The sequence below is a fragment of the Dendrobates tinctorius genome, unplaced genomic scaffold (assembly GCF_039654945.1).
Source record: "Dendrobates tinctorius isolate UK_male_01 unplaced genomic scaffold, ASM3965494v1 ptg000120l, whole genome shotgun sequence".
Taxonomy (NCBI): Eukaryota; Metazoa; Chordata; class Amphibia; order Anura; family Dendrobatidae; genus Dendrobates; species Dendrobates tinctorius.
In genome coordinates, this window is record NW_027361788.1 from 44,883,714 (window position 1) to 44,899,142 (window position 15,429).

General features: G+C 43.9%; 1 protein-coding gene across 7 annotated transcripts in view; it reads left to right on the plus strand.

Moving 5' to 3' along the window:
* The window catches only part of HDAC6 (histone deacetylase 6), a 35,835-nt gene that overhangs the window by 6,335 nt on the left and 14,071 nt on the right, over positions 1 to 15,429 (plus strand). For 3 of the 7 annotated variants that reach the window (XM_073541319.1, XM_073541322.1, XM_073541323.1), the window contains exons 2-7: positions 376 to 480; positions 612 to 737; positions 9,032 to 9,117; positions 10,404 to 10,488; positions 10,567 to 10,607; positions 11,107 to 11,203. In XM_073541319.1, coding sequence (XP_073397420.1) covers positions 376 to 480; positions 612 to 737; positions 9,032 to 9,117; positions 10,404 to 10,488; positions 10,567 to 10,607; positions 11,107 to 11,203 — 540 coding nt within the window. Of the gene's footprint in view, positions 1 to 60; positions 272 to 375; positions 481 to 611; positions 738 to 9,031; positions 9,118 to 10,403; positions 10,489 to 10,566; positions 10,608 to 11,106; positions 11,204 to 15,429 lie in introns of those variants that run through there. The other 4 variants (XM_073541324.1, XM_073541326.1, XM_073541325.1 and 1 more) reach the window with 4 other exon arrangements.

Genomic DNA, 15,429 nt, shown 5'->3' on the forward strand with positions numbered 1-15,429 from the left:
TATCCGGGAACGGAGGACTTTGAAAAAATTGAAACTATCGGTTAGTAGTGAGTGCAGCAGCCGCCGGGATCTGCGCTGCGGTACCGCCCTGTCGCTAGCCACTGTACACACCTGACTGCAAGACGTTGGTGTCAGCGCTGCCCTAATCATATCGGCGTTACGGTATGGCAGAGCGGCAGTGTAAAGCATGAGGGACAGTGAATGCAGAGGTGGATTCAGCCCATTGGAGAGATGCACCCTGGGCTCCTGAATAACGGCTGTGTACAGTGAGGTGTGCGCCCGCTGTACAGGGCGAGAGGGGCCACGGTCCGTCAGTCCGGCCCGGACCCTGGCAGCTGACATTCCTCCCACCTCCTCACCCATCTCCTCGCTCAGTCCTGCAGGTCCAGGGGCTGCGACCAGGAGACCATGGCCTCTCCTCCAGAAAGGACGTCACCCAGAAGACGAGGAACAGGCGGCTCAACCGGACCCTCCAGCTCGGTATGTCCTGCCTTCCCTTCATGCCGTATGACGATGGTCCCGCACTGTGGTGCACTATATGGCAGCACATCGGGTTATGTGCCGCTGTGTACCGTCACCTCTCTCACCTCGTTACTGACTTCATTTCCTAGAAGAAGCCTGGAAAGAAGGGGCAGCCATCCCCCACCGGTGGTCCTGGTCTACAAGAGGTAAAGAGGAGAGGCTACCACATGAGGAAGACCCCAGAGAGACAGCTCTGTGACCAGCTGGACGGACTGGTGAGTAACAGATATATACTTAGAGTACGCATCGTCAATATATGCAAACATAACGGTTATATCCCGCGTTACACCTCAGAGCTGCACTCACTATTCTGCTGGTCCAGTCACTGTGTACATACATTACATTACTGATCCTGAGTTACATCCTGTATTATACTCCAGAGCTGCACTCACTATTCTGCTGGTGCAGTCACTGTGTACATACATTACATTACTGATCCTGTACTGATCCTGTGTTACATCCTGTATTATACTCCAGAGCTGCACTCACTATTCTGCTGGTGCAGACACTGTGTACATACATTACATTACTGATCCTGTACTGATCCTGTGTTACATCCTGTATTATACTCCAGAGCAGCACTCACTATTCTGCTGGTGCAGACACTGTGTACATACATTACATTACTGATCCTGAGTTACATCCTGTATTATACTCCAGAGCTGCACTCACTATTCTGCTGGTGCAGTCACTGTGTACATACATTACATTACTGATCCTGTACTGATCCTGTGTTACATCCTGTATTATACTCCAGAGCTGCACTCACTATTCTGCTGGTGCAGTTACTGTGTACATACATTACTGATCCTGAGTTACATCCTGTATTATACTCCAGAGCTGCACTCACTATTCTGCTGGTGCAGTCACTGTGTACATACATTACTGATCCTGTACTGATCCTGAGTTACATCCTGTATTATACCCCAGAGCTGCACTCACTATTCTGCTGGTGCAGTCACTGTGTACATACATTACTGATCCTGAGTTACATCCTGTATTATACTCCAGAGCTGCACTCACTATTCTGCTGGTGGAGTCACTGTGTACATACATTACATTACTGATCCTGAGTCACATCCTGCATTATACTGCAGAGTTGCACTCACTATTCTGCTGGTGCAGTCACTGTGTACATACATTACTGATCCTGAGTTACATCCTGTATTATACTCCAGAGCTGCACTCACTATTCTGCTGGTGGAGTCACTGTGTACATACATAACATTACTGGTCCTGTACTGATCCTGAGTCACATCCTGCATTATACTCCAGAGCTGCACTCAATATTCTGCTGGCGCAGTCACTGTGTACATACATTACTGATCCTGAGTCACATCCTGCATTATACTGCAGAGCTGCACTCACTATTCTGCTGGTGCACTCACTGTGTACATACATTACATTGCTGATCCTGTACTGATCCTGAGTTACATCCTGTATTATACTCCAGAGCTGCACTCACTATTCTGCTGGTGCAGTCACTGTGTACATACATTACATTACTTATTCTGTACTGATCCTAAGATACATCATGTATTATACTCCAGGGCTGCACTCAATTCTGCTGGTGCAGTAACTGTGTGCATACATTACATTACTGATCCTGAGTTACATCCTGTATCATACCTCAGAGCTGCACTCACTATTCTGCTGGTGCAGTCACTGTGTACATACATGACTGATCCTGAGTTACATCCTGTATCATACCCCAGAGCTGCACTCCCTATTCTGCTGATGCATTTACTGGGTACATACATTACATTACTGATCCTGTACTGATCCTGAGTTAAATCCTGTATTATACTCCAGAGCTGCACTCCCTATTCTGCTGGTGCAGTCACTGTGTACAAACATTACTGATCCTGTACTGATCCTGAGTTACATCCTGTATTATACTCCAGAGCTCCACTCACTATACTGCTGGTGCAGTAACTGTGTACATACATTACTGATCCAGAGTTACACCCTGTATTATACTCCAGAACTGCACTCACTATTCTGCTGGTGCAGTCACTGTGTACATACATTACAGGATGTAACTCAGGATCAGTAATGTATCATACCTCAGAGCTGCACTCACTATTCTGCTGGTGCAGTCACTGTGTACATACATTACTGATCCTGAGTTACATCTTGCATTATACCCCAGAGCTGCACTCAATATTCTGCTGGTGCAGTCACTGTGTGCATATATTACATTACTGATCCTGAGTTACATCCTGTATTATACCCCAGAGCTGCACTCACTATTCTGCTGGTGCAGTCACTGTGTACATATATGACATTACTGATCCTGTGTTACATCCTGTATTATACTCCCGAGCTTCACTCACTATTCTGCTGGTGCAGTCACTGTGTACATACATTACTGATCCTGAGTTATATCCTGTATTATACCCCAGAGCTGCACTCACTATTTTGCTGGTGCAGTCACTGTGTGCATACATTACATTACTGATCCTGAGTTACATCCTGTATTATACCCCAGAGCTGCACTCACTATTCTGCTGGTGCAGTCACAGTGTACATACATTACTGATCCTGTACTGATCCCGAGTTACATCCTGTATTATACCCCAGAGCTGCACTCTCTATTCTGCTGGTGCAGTCACTGTGTACATACATTACTGATCCTGAGTTACATCCTGTATTATACCCCAGAGCTGCACTCACTATTCTGCTGGTGCAGTCACTGTTTACACATTACTGATCCTGAGTTACATCCTGTGTTACATCCTGTATTATACCCCAGAGCTGCACTCACTATTCTGCTGGTGCAGTCACTGTGAACATACATTACATTACTGATCCTGAGTTACATCCTGTATTATACCCCAGAGCTGCACTCACTATTCTACTGGTGCAGTCACTGTGTAAATACATTACATTACTGATCCTGAGTTACATCCTGTATTATACCCCAGAGCTGCACTCACTATTCTGCTGGTGCAGTCACTGTGTACATACATTACCTTACTGATCCTGAGTTACATCCTGTATTATACTCCAGAGCTGCACTCACTATTCTGCTGGTGCAGTCACTGTGTACGTACATTACATTACTGATCCTGTATTATACTCCAGAGCTGCACTCACTATTCTGCTGGTGCAGTCACTGTGTACATACATTACATTACTGATCCTGTGTTACATCCTGTATTATACCCCAGAGCTGCACTCACTATTCTGATGGTGCAGTCACTGTGTACATACATTACATTACTGATGCTGAGTTACATCCTGTATTATACCCCAGAGCTGCACTCACTATTCTGCTGGTGCAGTCACTGTGTACATACATTACTGATCCTGAGTTACAACCTGTATTATACCCCAGAGCTGCACTCACTAGTCTGCCGTTGCAGTCACTGTGTACATACATTACTGTTCCTGTACTGATCCTGAGTTACATCCTGTATTATACTCCAGAGCTGCACTCATTATTCTGCTGGTGCAGTCACTGTGTACGTACATTACATTACTGATCCTGTATTATACTCCAGAGCTGCACTCACTATTCTGCTGGGGCAGTCACTGTGTACATACATTACCTTACTGATCCTGAGTTACATCCTGTATTATACTCCAGAGCTGCACTCACTATTCTGCTGGTGCAGTCACTGTGTACGTACATTACATTACTGATCCTGTATTATACTCCAGAGCTGCACTCACTATTCTGCTGGTGCAGTCGCTGTGTACATACATTACTGATCCTGAGTTACAACCTGTATTATACCCCAGAGCTGCACTCACTAGTCTGCCGTTGCAGTCACTGTGTACATACATTACTGTTCCTGTACTGATCCTGTACTGATCCTGAGTTACATCCTGTATTATACCCCAGAGCTGCACTCACTATTCTGCTGGTGCAGTCACTGTGTACATACATTACTGATCCTGAGTTACAACCTGTATTATACCCCAGAGCTGCACTCACTAGTCTGCCGTTGCAGTCACTGTGTACATACATTACTGTTCCTGTACTGATCCTGAGTTACATCCTGTATTATACTCCAGAGCTGCACTCATTATTCTGCTGGTGCAGTCACTGTGTACGTACATTACATTACTGATCCTGTATTATACTCCAGAGCTGCACTCACTATTCTGCTGGTGCAGTCACTGTGTACATACATTACCTTACTGATCCTGAGTTACAACCTGTATTATACCCCAGAGCTGCACTCACTAGTCTGCCGTTGCAGTCACTGTGTACATACATTACTGTTCCTGTACTGATCCTGTACTGATCCTGAGTTACATCATGTATTATACTCCAGAGCTGCACTTACTATTCTGCTGGTGGAGTCACTGTGTACATACATTACTGATCCTGAGATACATCCTTTATTATACCCCAGAGCTGCACTCACTATTCAGCTGGTGCAGTGTTATGAATGAGTCACCGGAGGAGGAAAAAACAAAAATGCAAGCTAAGTCCAGAAAACTGGAGAGGTTGGTAGCTAGCGGACTGCAGACCCCTGATCCTATTCACAACAACTAACAGTAGCCGTGGAGCGTTCCTACGGTGGTCCTAGACGCCTCTTCACAGCCGGAGAACTAAATAAGCCTAAAGAAAGGGGAAATCTAAACTGCCCCAGAGCAGACCCCAAAGCAATAGACAGCCCCCAACATGTATTGTCGGTGAAAACAGATGAAAACACAAACACAGACAGAAAGACAGGCAGAGCAAACGATGGGGCCCAACTAACTAGATAGGCCCCAGAAAAGATGCTGGCTGCAATCCGCAAAAACCCTACCAAAAATGTCCCAACACGTCTGATAGGAAAAACGGCTCTTAAGTCACTAGACTTCTAAATCCCTATATCAGCACTCCGATATATTCTGAAGACAGAGCAAAAGAGATTTAACCGATCAGGGACAAAAATTGAAATTCAGCAGAGCCCCAGCCGGGGCTGGCAGAACACAAAACTAAGCAAATCAGACAAAATCTCATGGAACAATAACAGAGCAAAACTTAGCTTTAGAAGACAGGAACTGAACTGGAGGTCAGAGCAGAGAAATCACCAGCAACCCTACAGGGCGTCGGCTGCCTTATATCCACTCAGAGATTCCGGATGTCCAATCGCAATCCACCTGTTCAGGTGACAGGTTTCTCCCATCCAAAACAGTTTCACCACGTCCTTTCACCAGCAGAAGGAGTTCATCGGACATCAAAGGTGAACGAGAAAATGAGCTCACAACAGTGCAGTCACTGTGTACATACGTTACATTACTGATCCTGAGTTACATCCTGTATTATACTCCAGAGCTGCACTCACTATTCTGTTGGTGCAGTCACTGTGTACATACATTACATTACTGATCCTGAGTTACATCCTGTATTATACTCCAGAGCTGCTCTCACTATTCTGCTGGTGCAGTCACAGTGTACATACATTACTGATCCTGTACTGATCCTGAGTTACATCCTGTATTATACTCCAGAGCTGCACTCACTATTCTGTTGGTGCAGTCACTGTGTACATACATTACATTACTGATCCTGTACTGATCCTGAGTTACATCCTGTATTATACTCCAGAGCTGCACTCCCTATTCTGCTGGTGCAGTCACTGTGTACATACATTACATTACTGATCCTGAGTTACCTCCTGTATTATACTCCAGAGCTGCACTCACTATTCTGCTGGTGCAGTCACTGTGTACATACATTACATTACTGATCCTGAGTTACCTCCTGTATTATACTCCAGAGCTGCACTCACTATTCTGCTGGTGCAGTCACTGTGTACATACATTACATTACTGATCCTGAGTTACATCCTGTATTATACTTCAGAGCTGCACTCACTATTCTGCTGGTGCAGTCACTGTGTACATACATTACATTACTGATCCTGAGTTACCTCCTGTATTATACTCCAGAGCTGCACTCACTATTCTGCTGGTGCAGTCACTGTGTACATACATTACATTACTGATCCTGAGTTACCTCCTGTATTATACTCCAGAGCTGCACTTACTATTCTGCTGGTGCAGTCACTGTGTACATACATTACATTACTGATCCTGAGTTACATCCTGTATTATACTTCAGAGCTGCACTCACTATTCTGCTGGTGCAGTCACTGTGTACATACATTACATTACTGATCCTGAGTTACCTCCTGTATTATACTCCAGAGCTGCACTCACTATTCTGTTGGTGCAGTCACTGTGAACATACATTACTGATCCTGAGTTACATCCTGTATTATACTCCAGAGCTGTACTCCCTATTCTGCTGGTGCAGTCACTGTGTACATACATTACTGATCCTGAGTTACATCCTGTATTATACTCCAGAGCTGCACTCCCTATTCTGCTGGTGCAGTCACTGTGTACATACATTACATTACTGATCCTGAGTTACCTCCTGTTTTATACTCCAGAGCTGCACTCACTATTCTGCTGGTGCAGTCACTGTGTACATACATTACATTACTGTTCCTGAGTTACATCCTGGATTATACTCCAGAGCTACACTCACTATTCTGCTGGTGGAGTGACAGTCACTGTGTACACACATTACAGTCACTGTGTACACACATTACAGTCATGGCCAAAAGTTTAGAGAATGACACAAATATTATATTTTCACATGATCTGCTGTCCTCTGGTTTTTATGTGTGTTTGTCAGATGTTTTTATCACATACAGAAATATAATTGCAATCATATTATGAGTAACAAAAGGTTATATTGACAGAATGAGTTAATGTAGTAAGTCAATATTTGCAGTGTTGACCCTTCTTCTTCAGGACCTCAGCAATTCTCCCTGGCATGCTCTCAATCAACTTCTGGATCAAATCCTGACTGATAGCAGTCCATTCTTGCAAAATCAATGCTTTTATTTTTTCTGAATTTGAAGGTTTTTGTTTGTCCACCCGTCTCTTGATGATTGACCACAAGTTCTCAATGGGATTAAGATCTGGGGAGTTTCCAGGCCATGGTCCCAAAATCTCTGTTTTGTTCCCTGAGCCATTTAGTTATCACCTTTGCTTTATGGCAAGGTGCTCCATCATGTTGAAAAAGGCATTGTTGATCGCCAAACTGCTCTTGGACGGTTGGGAGAAGTTGCTCTTGGAGGACATTCTGGTACCATTCTTTATTCATGGCTGTGTTTTTAGGCAAGACTGAGAGAGAGCCCATTCCCTTGGCTGAGAAGCAACCCCACACATGAATGGTTTCAGGATGCTTGACAGTTGGCATGAGACAAGACTGGTGGTAGCGCTCACCTGGTCTCCGAATTATCCATTTTCCAGATGTCCCAAACAATCGAAAAGGGGATTCATCAGACTTTACCCCAGTCCTCAGCAGTCCACTCCCTGTACCTCTTGCAGAATATCAGTCTGCCCATGATGTTTTTCCTGGAGAGAAGTGGCTTCTTTGCTGCCCTCCTTGAGACCAGGCCTTGCTCCAAGACTCTCCGCCTCACAGTGCGTGCAGATGCACTCACCTGCCTGCTGCCATTCCTGAGCAAGCTCTGCACTGCTGGTAGCCCGATCCCGCAGCTGAAACACTTTTAAGAGACGGTCCTGGCGCTTGCTGGTCTTTCTTGGGAGCCCTGGAGCCTTTTTGGCAACAAGGGAACCTCTCTCCTTGAAGTTCTTGATGATGCGATAGATTGTTGACTGAGGTGCAATCTTTCTAGCTGCGATACTCTTCCCTGTTAGGCCATTTTTGTGCAGTGCAATGATGACTGCACATGTTTCTTTAGAGATAACCATGGTTAACAGAAGAGAAACAATGATGCCAAGCACCAGCCTCCTTTTAAAGTGTCCAGTGGTGTCATTCTTACTTAATCATGACAGATTGATGTCCTGCCCTGTCCTCATCAACACCCACACCTGTGTTAATGGAGCAATCACTGAAACGATGTTAGCTGGTCCTTTTAAGGCAGGGCTGCAATGATGTTGAAATGTGTTTTGGGGGATAAAGTTCATTTTCTAGGCAAATATTGACTTTGCAAGTAACTGCTGTTAAGCTGATCACTCTTTATAACATTCTGGAGTATATGCAAATTGCCATTAGAAAAAATGAAGCAGTAGACTTTGTAAAAATTAATATGTGTGTCATTCTTAAAACTTTTGGCCATGACTGTACATTACTGTTCCTGAGTTACATCCTGGATTGTACTCCAGAGCTACACTCACTATTCTGCTGGTGCAGTCACTTTTTATTAGGCTTGAGAGATGAAATGTTCTTGATATTGCAGATTGTCTGCGCAGAGCTTTCTCTGGTGATTTCCATGAGTCATAGAACTGACTATTTCTTTATATAAGCGTATCCAAGTTGGTATGGCTGTGTCTGACTAAACACTTGCTGTTTCCAATAACAGCTAGCAGAATGAGTGCAGCTCTGGAGTAAAGCACAGGATGTAACTCTGTATGGGATTAGAAATGCAGGAGTGGTATCCGCTCAGTGGAGCCCCCTAGGTTATCTGATGACCTGTCTTACATGTTCACGTCTTGTGAATATATTTCTTCTCTTCCCTCCCAGCACCTGGGTACAGAGCTTCCTGCAGTAGGAACAGGCCTGGTTTATGACGACCGAATGACTGAATTCTTCTGTCTCTGGGATGATAAGTAATATTTTGCACATGATTGTATTTCTTCTCCTTTTATCGCTATGTTGCAATTAGATCCAACATTCTATATGACTGAATCTATTAATATGTCTGTATGTGTGAAAAGGCCTGTTCTTCTGCAAGTCAGCTGCATAGCTGTTTTGTCTGCAGCCACCTCTAGGGGGAGCTCCCTGTATAGAGAGATACATAAGATTCTGTTTGCTGCCACTACTAGGGATAACTCGCTGTATACAGGGATACAGGATACAATTCTGTCAGAAGCCACCACAAGGGGGTGCTCCCTGTATACAGCGTTAAATGATATGCTGTCTGCAGCGACCACTAGGTGGATTTCACTATATACAGAGATACATGATAAGATACTGTCTGCAGCCACCACTAGGGGGAGCTCCCTGTATACAGCGTTACATGATAATATGCTGTCTGCAGCGACCACTAGGTGGATTTCACTGTATACAGAGATACATAAGATCCTGAGTGCAGCCACCACTAGGGGGAGCTCCCAGCATACAGAGATACATAAGATCCTGAGTGCAGCCACCACTAGGGGGAGCTCCCAGCATACAGAGATACATAAGATCCTGTCTGCAGCCACCACTAGGGGGAGCTTCCAGTATACAGAGATACATAAGATCCTGTCTGCAGCCACCACTAGGGGGAGCTCCTTGTATACAGCGTTAAATGATAATATGCTGTCTGCAGCGACCAATAGTAGGTGGATTTCACTGTACAGAGATACATGATAAGATCCTGAGTGCAGCCACCACTAGGGGGAGCTCCCAGCATACAGAGATACATAAGATCCTGACTGCATCCACCACTAGGGGGAGCTCCCAGTATACAGAGATACATAAGATCCTGTCTGCAGCCATCACTTGGGGGAGCTCCCTATATTCAGAGATAGATGATATTTTGGCCGCAGCCACCACTATGGGGAGCTCTCTGAATACAGAGCTACATGATAAGATCCTGACTGCAGCCATCACTTGGGGGAGCTCCCTACATTCAGAGATACAGTACATGATATTTTGTATGACGTCACCCCTAGTTGGCGTGCCATGTATAAAGAGATACATGATAAGATTCAGTGTGCAGTCACCACTAGAGGGAGATATTTCATTAGATTATGTCAGCAGCCACCACTAGGGGGATCTCGCACTGAATTCTACATTATCCTTGAGTTCAGTGTATAATTAGTATATAGTGTGCTCCCCCTAGTGGAGTGCACATACAGCATTTCACCTATAAACTTTTTGGCCATGCATTTTATTCCTTCTTTACCAGGTTTCCTGAGTGTCCTTCTCGTCTTTTGGCTGTGAAGGAAAAACTAGTGGAGTATGGGCTGTTGGAGCGCTGCACGTCGGTGCCGGTGAGTGGTGATGTCTGGTCAGTGAAGTTCAATTAGAAAGAAAGAGACATTACAGTGACCATGTGACTATCTCTGCAGGCGCGGGAAGCATCGGAGGAGGAGCTGTTGCTGGTTCACAGGTATGAGATAAGTGATTTTTGCCAATCTAAGGCTAGGTTCACATTAGCGTTTGTGTGCGCAGCGTATCGTCTACATGCGCAAACGCATGTCAAAATGCATACAAACGCATGTTTACGGAGCGTGTCTCATTTCCCGGACATGATTATGTGAAAAACGCATGCGTAATCATGTCCTTGCATACGCATGCGTTTCCATAGACAGTAATGCTTTTTTTACAGATTCATCTGCATGCGCATATTTGACGGATTTTTGACGCCTCAAAAAATGCAACATGATGCGTTTGCCGGACCACGCTGCGCACCACGAAACGACCCATGCATACGCGTTTTCATGCAAACGCTTGTCCCTGCGTACACCATGTTAACGACAGGGAAACATGACGCATGCGGATTGCTGCGGCTGAAACGCTGCGCAAACAGACACAAATGTGAAAGCAGCATTAGAACAAAGGAAACTAAAGCATGAATTTTATTTTTTTTCCTGTTTATTAATTTTCAGCAAAGAATATGTAGAGTTAATGAAATCCACACAAAAAATGACAGAGGAAGAGCTGCGAGCACTATCAGACAAATATGACTCGGTCTACCTGCACCCAGTGAGTCTCTGCCTACTTCATATACAGTGGTAAATTCTTGCAATTCCTGTATTATTCTCCAGAGCTGCACTCACTATTCAGCTGGTGCAGTCACTGTGTACATACATTACATTACTGATCCTGAGTTACATCCTGTATTATACTCCAGAGCTGCACTCACTATTCTGCTGGTGCAGTCACTGTGTACATACATTACATTACTGATCCTGAGTTACAGCCTTTATTATACTCCAGACCTGCACTCACTATTCTGCTGGAGCAGACACTGTGTACATACATTACTGATCATGTACTGATCCTGAGTTACATCCAGTATTATACCCCAGAGCTGCACTCACTATTGTGCTGGTGCAGTCACTGTGTACATACATTACATTACTGATCCTGAGTTACATCCAGTATTATACCCCAGAGCTGCACTCACTATTGTGCTGGTGCAGTCACTGTGTACATACATTACATTACTGATCCTGAGTTACATCCTGTATTATACTCCAGAGCTGCACTCACTATTCTGCTGTTGCAGTCACTGTGTACATATATTAAATTACTTACCCTGTACTGATCCTGAGTTACATCCTGTATTATACCCCAGAGCTGCACTCACTATTCTGCTGGTGCAGTCACTGTGTACATACATTACATTACTGATCCTGTACTGATCCTGAGTTACATTCTGTATTATACTCCAGAGCTGTACTCACTATTCTGCTGGTGCAGTCACTGTGTACATACATTACAGTACTGATCCTGAGTTACATCCTGTATTATATCCCAGAGCTGCACTCACTATTCTGCTGGTGCAGTCACTGTGTACATAAATTACATTACTGATCCTGTGTTACATTCTGTATTATACTCCAGAGCTGTACTCACTATTCTGCTGGTGCAGTCACTGTGTACATAAATTACATTACTGATCCTGTACTGATCCTGAGTTACATTCTGTATTATACTCCAGAGCTGTACTCACTATTCTGCTGGTGCAGTCACTGTGAACATACATTACAGTACTGATCCTGAGTTACATCCTGTATTATACCCCAGAGCTGCACTCACTATTCTGCTGGTGCAGTCACAGTGTACATACTTTACATTGTTGATCATGAACTGATCATGAGTTACATTCTGTATTATACTCCAGAGCTGTACTCACTATTCTGCTGGTGCAGTCACTGTGTACATACATTACATTACTGATCCTACATTACATCCTGTATTAAACTCCAGAGCTGCACTCACTATTCTGCTGGTGCAGTCACTGTGTACATATATTAAATTACTTACCCTGTACTGATCCTGAGTTACATCCTGTATTATACCCCAGAGCTGCACTCACTATTCTGCTGGTGCAGTCACTGTGTACATAAATTACATTACTGATCCTGTACTGATCCTGAGTTACATTCTGTATTATACTCCAGAGCTGCACTCACTATTCTGCTCGTGCAGTCACTGTGTACATACTTTACATTACTTTTCATGTACTGATCCTGAGTTACATCCTGTATTATACCCCAGAGCTGCACTCACTATTCTGCTGGCACAGTCACTGTGTACATATATTACATTACTTATCCTGTACTGATCCTGAGTTACATCCTGTATTATACCCCAGAGCTGCACTCAGTATTCTGCTGGTGCAGTCACTGTGTACATATATTAAATTACTTACCCTGTACTGATCCTGAGTTACATCCTGTATTATACCCCAGAGCTGCACTCACTATTCTGCTGGTGCAGTCACTGTGTACATACATTACAGTACTGATCCTGAGTTACATCCTGTATTATATCCCAGAGCTGCACTCACTATTCTGCTGGTGCAGTCACTGTGTACATACATTACAGTACTGATCCTGTACTGATCCTGAGTTACATCCTGTATTATATCCCAGAGCTGCACTCACTATTTTGCTGGTGCAGTCACTGTGTACATAAATTACATTACTGATCCTGTACTGATCCTGAGTTACATTCTGTATTATACTCCAGAGCTGCACTCACTATTCTGCTCGTGCAGTCACTGTGTACATACTTTACATTACTTTTCATGTACTGATCCTGAGTTACATCCTGTATTATACCCCAGAGCTGCACTCACTATTCTGCTGGTACAGTCACTGTGTACATATATTACATTACTTATCCTGTACTGATCCTGAGTTACATCCTGTATTATACCCCAGAGCTGCACTCAGTATTCTGCTGGTGCAGTCACTGTGTACATACATTACATTACTGATCCTGAGTTACATTCTGTATTATACTCCAGAGCTGTACTCACTATTCTGCTGGTGCAGTCACTGTGTACATACATTACATTACTGATCCTAAGTTACATCCTGTATTAAACTCCAGAGCTGCACTCACTATTCTGCTGGTGCAGTCACTGTGTACATACATTACATTACTGACCCTGAGTTACATCCTGTATTATACTCCAGAGCTGCACTCACTATTCTGCTGGTGCAGTCACTGTGTACATATATTAAATTACTTACCCTGTACTGATCCTGAGTTACATCCTGTATTATACCCCAGAGCTGCACTCACTATTCTGCTGGTGCAGTCACTGTGTACATACATTACAGTACTGATCCTGAGTTACATCCTGTATTATATCCCAGAGCTGCACTCACTATTCTGCTGGTGCAGTCACTGTGTACATACATTACATTACTGATCCTGTACTGATCCTGAGTTACATCCTGTATTATATCCCAGAGCTGCACTCACTATTCTGCTGGTGCAGTCACTGTGTACATACATTACATTACTGATCCTGTACTGATCCTGAGTTACATCCTGTATTATATCCCAGAGCTGCACTCACTATTCTGCTGGTGCAGTCACTGTGTACATAAATTACATTACTGATCCTGTACTGATCCTGAGTTACATTCTGTATTATAAACAGAGCTGTACTCACTATTCTGCTGGTGCAGTCACTGTGTACATACTTTACATTACTTTTCCTGTACTGATCCTGAGTTACATCCTGTATTATACTCCAGAGCTGCACTCACTATTCTCTTGGTGCATTCACTGTGTACATACATTACATTACTGATCCTGTACTGATCCTGAGTTACATTCTGTATTATACTCCAGAGCTGTACTCACTATTCTGCTGGTGCAGTCACTGTGTACATACATTACATTACTTATCCTGTACTGATCCTGAGTTGCATCCTGTATTATACCCCAGAGCCGCACTCACTATTCTGCTGGTGCAGTCACTGAGTACATACATTACAGTACTGATCCTGAGTTACATCCTGTATTATATCCCAGAGCTGCACTCACTATTCTGCTGGTGCAGTCACTGTGTACATAAATTACATTACTGATCCTGTACTGATCCTGAGTTACATTCTGTATTATACTCCAGAGCTGTACTCACTATTCTGCTGGTGCAGTCACTGTGAACTTACATTACTGATCCTGAGTTACATCCTGTATTATACCCCAGAGCTGCACTCACTATTCTGCTCGTGCAGTCACTGTGTACATACTTTACATTACTTTTCCTGTACTGATCCTGAGTTACATCCTGTATTATACCCCATAGCTGCACTCACTATTCTGCTGGTGCAGTCACTGTGTACATACATTACATTACTTATCCTGTACTGATTCTGAGTTACATCCTGTATTATACCCCAGAGCTGCACTCAGTATTCTGCTGGTGCAGTCACTGTGTACATACATTACATTACTGATCCTGAGTTACATCCTGTATTATACTCCAGAGCTGCACTCACTATTCTTTTGGTGCATTCACTGTGTACATACATTACATTACTGATCCTGTACTGATCCTGAGTTACATTCTGTATTATACTCCAGAGCTGTACTCACTATTCTGCTGGTGCAGTCACTGTGTACATACATTACATTACTTATCCTGTACTGATCCTGAGTTGCATCCTGTATTATACCCCAGAGCCGCACTCACTATTCTGCTGGTGCAGTCACTGAGTACATACATTACAGTACTGATCCTGAGTTACATCCTGTATTATACCCCAGAGCTGCACTCACTATTCTGCTGGTGCAGTCACTGTGTACATACATTACATTACTGATCCTGAGTTACATCCTGTATTAGGCTAAGTGCACACGTAGCAGAAAATTTCTGCTCAAAATCCTGACTCCCTTCCCAGAAACCGCGCCTTTTTTGTCTTCGTGTTTTCCGCGCCGTTTTTGATGCGTTTTTTTCC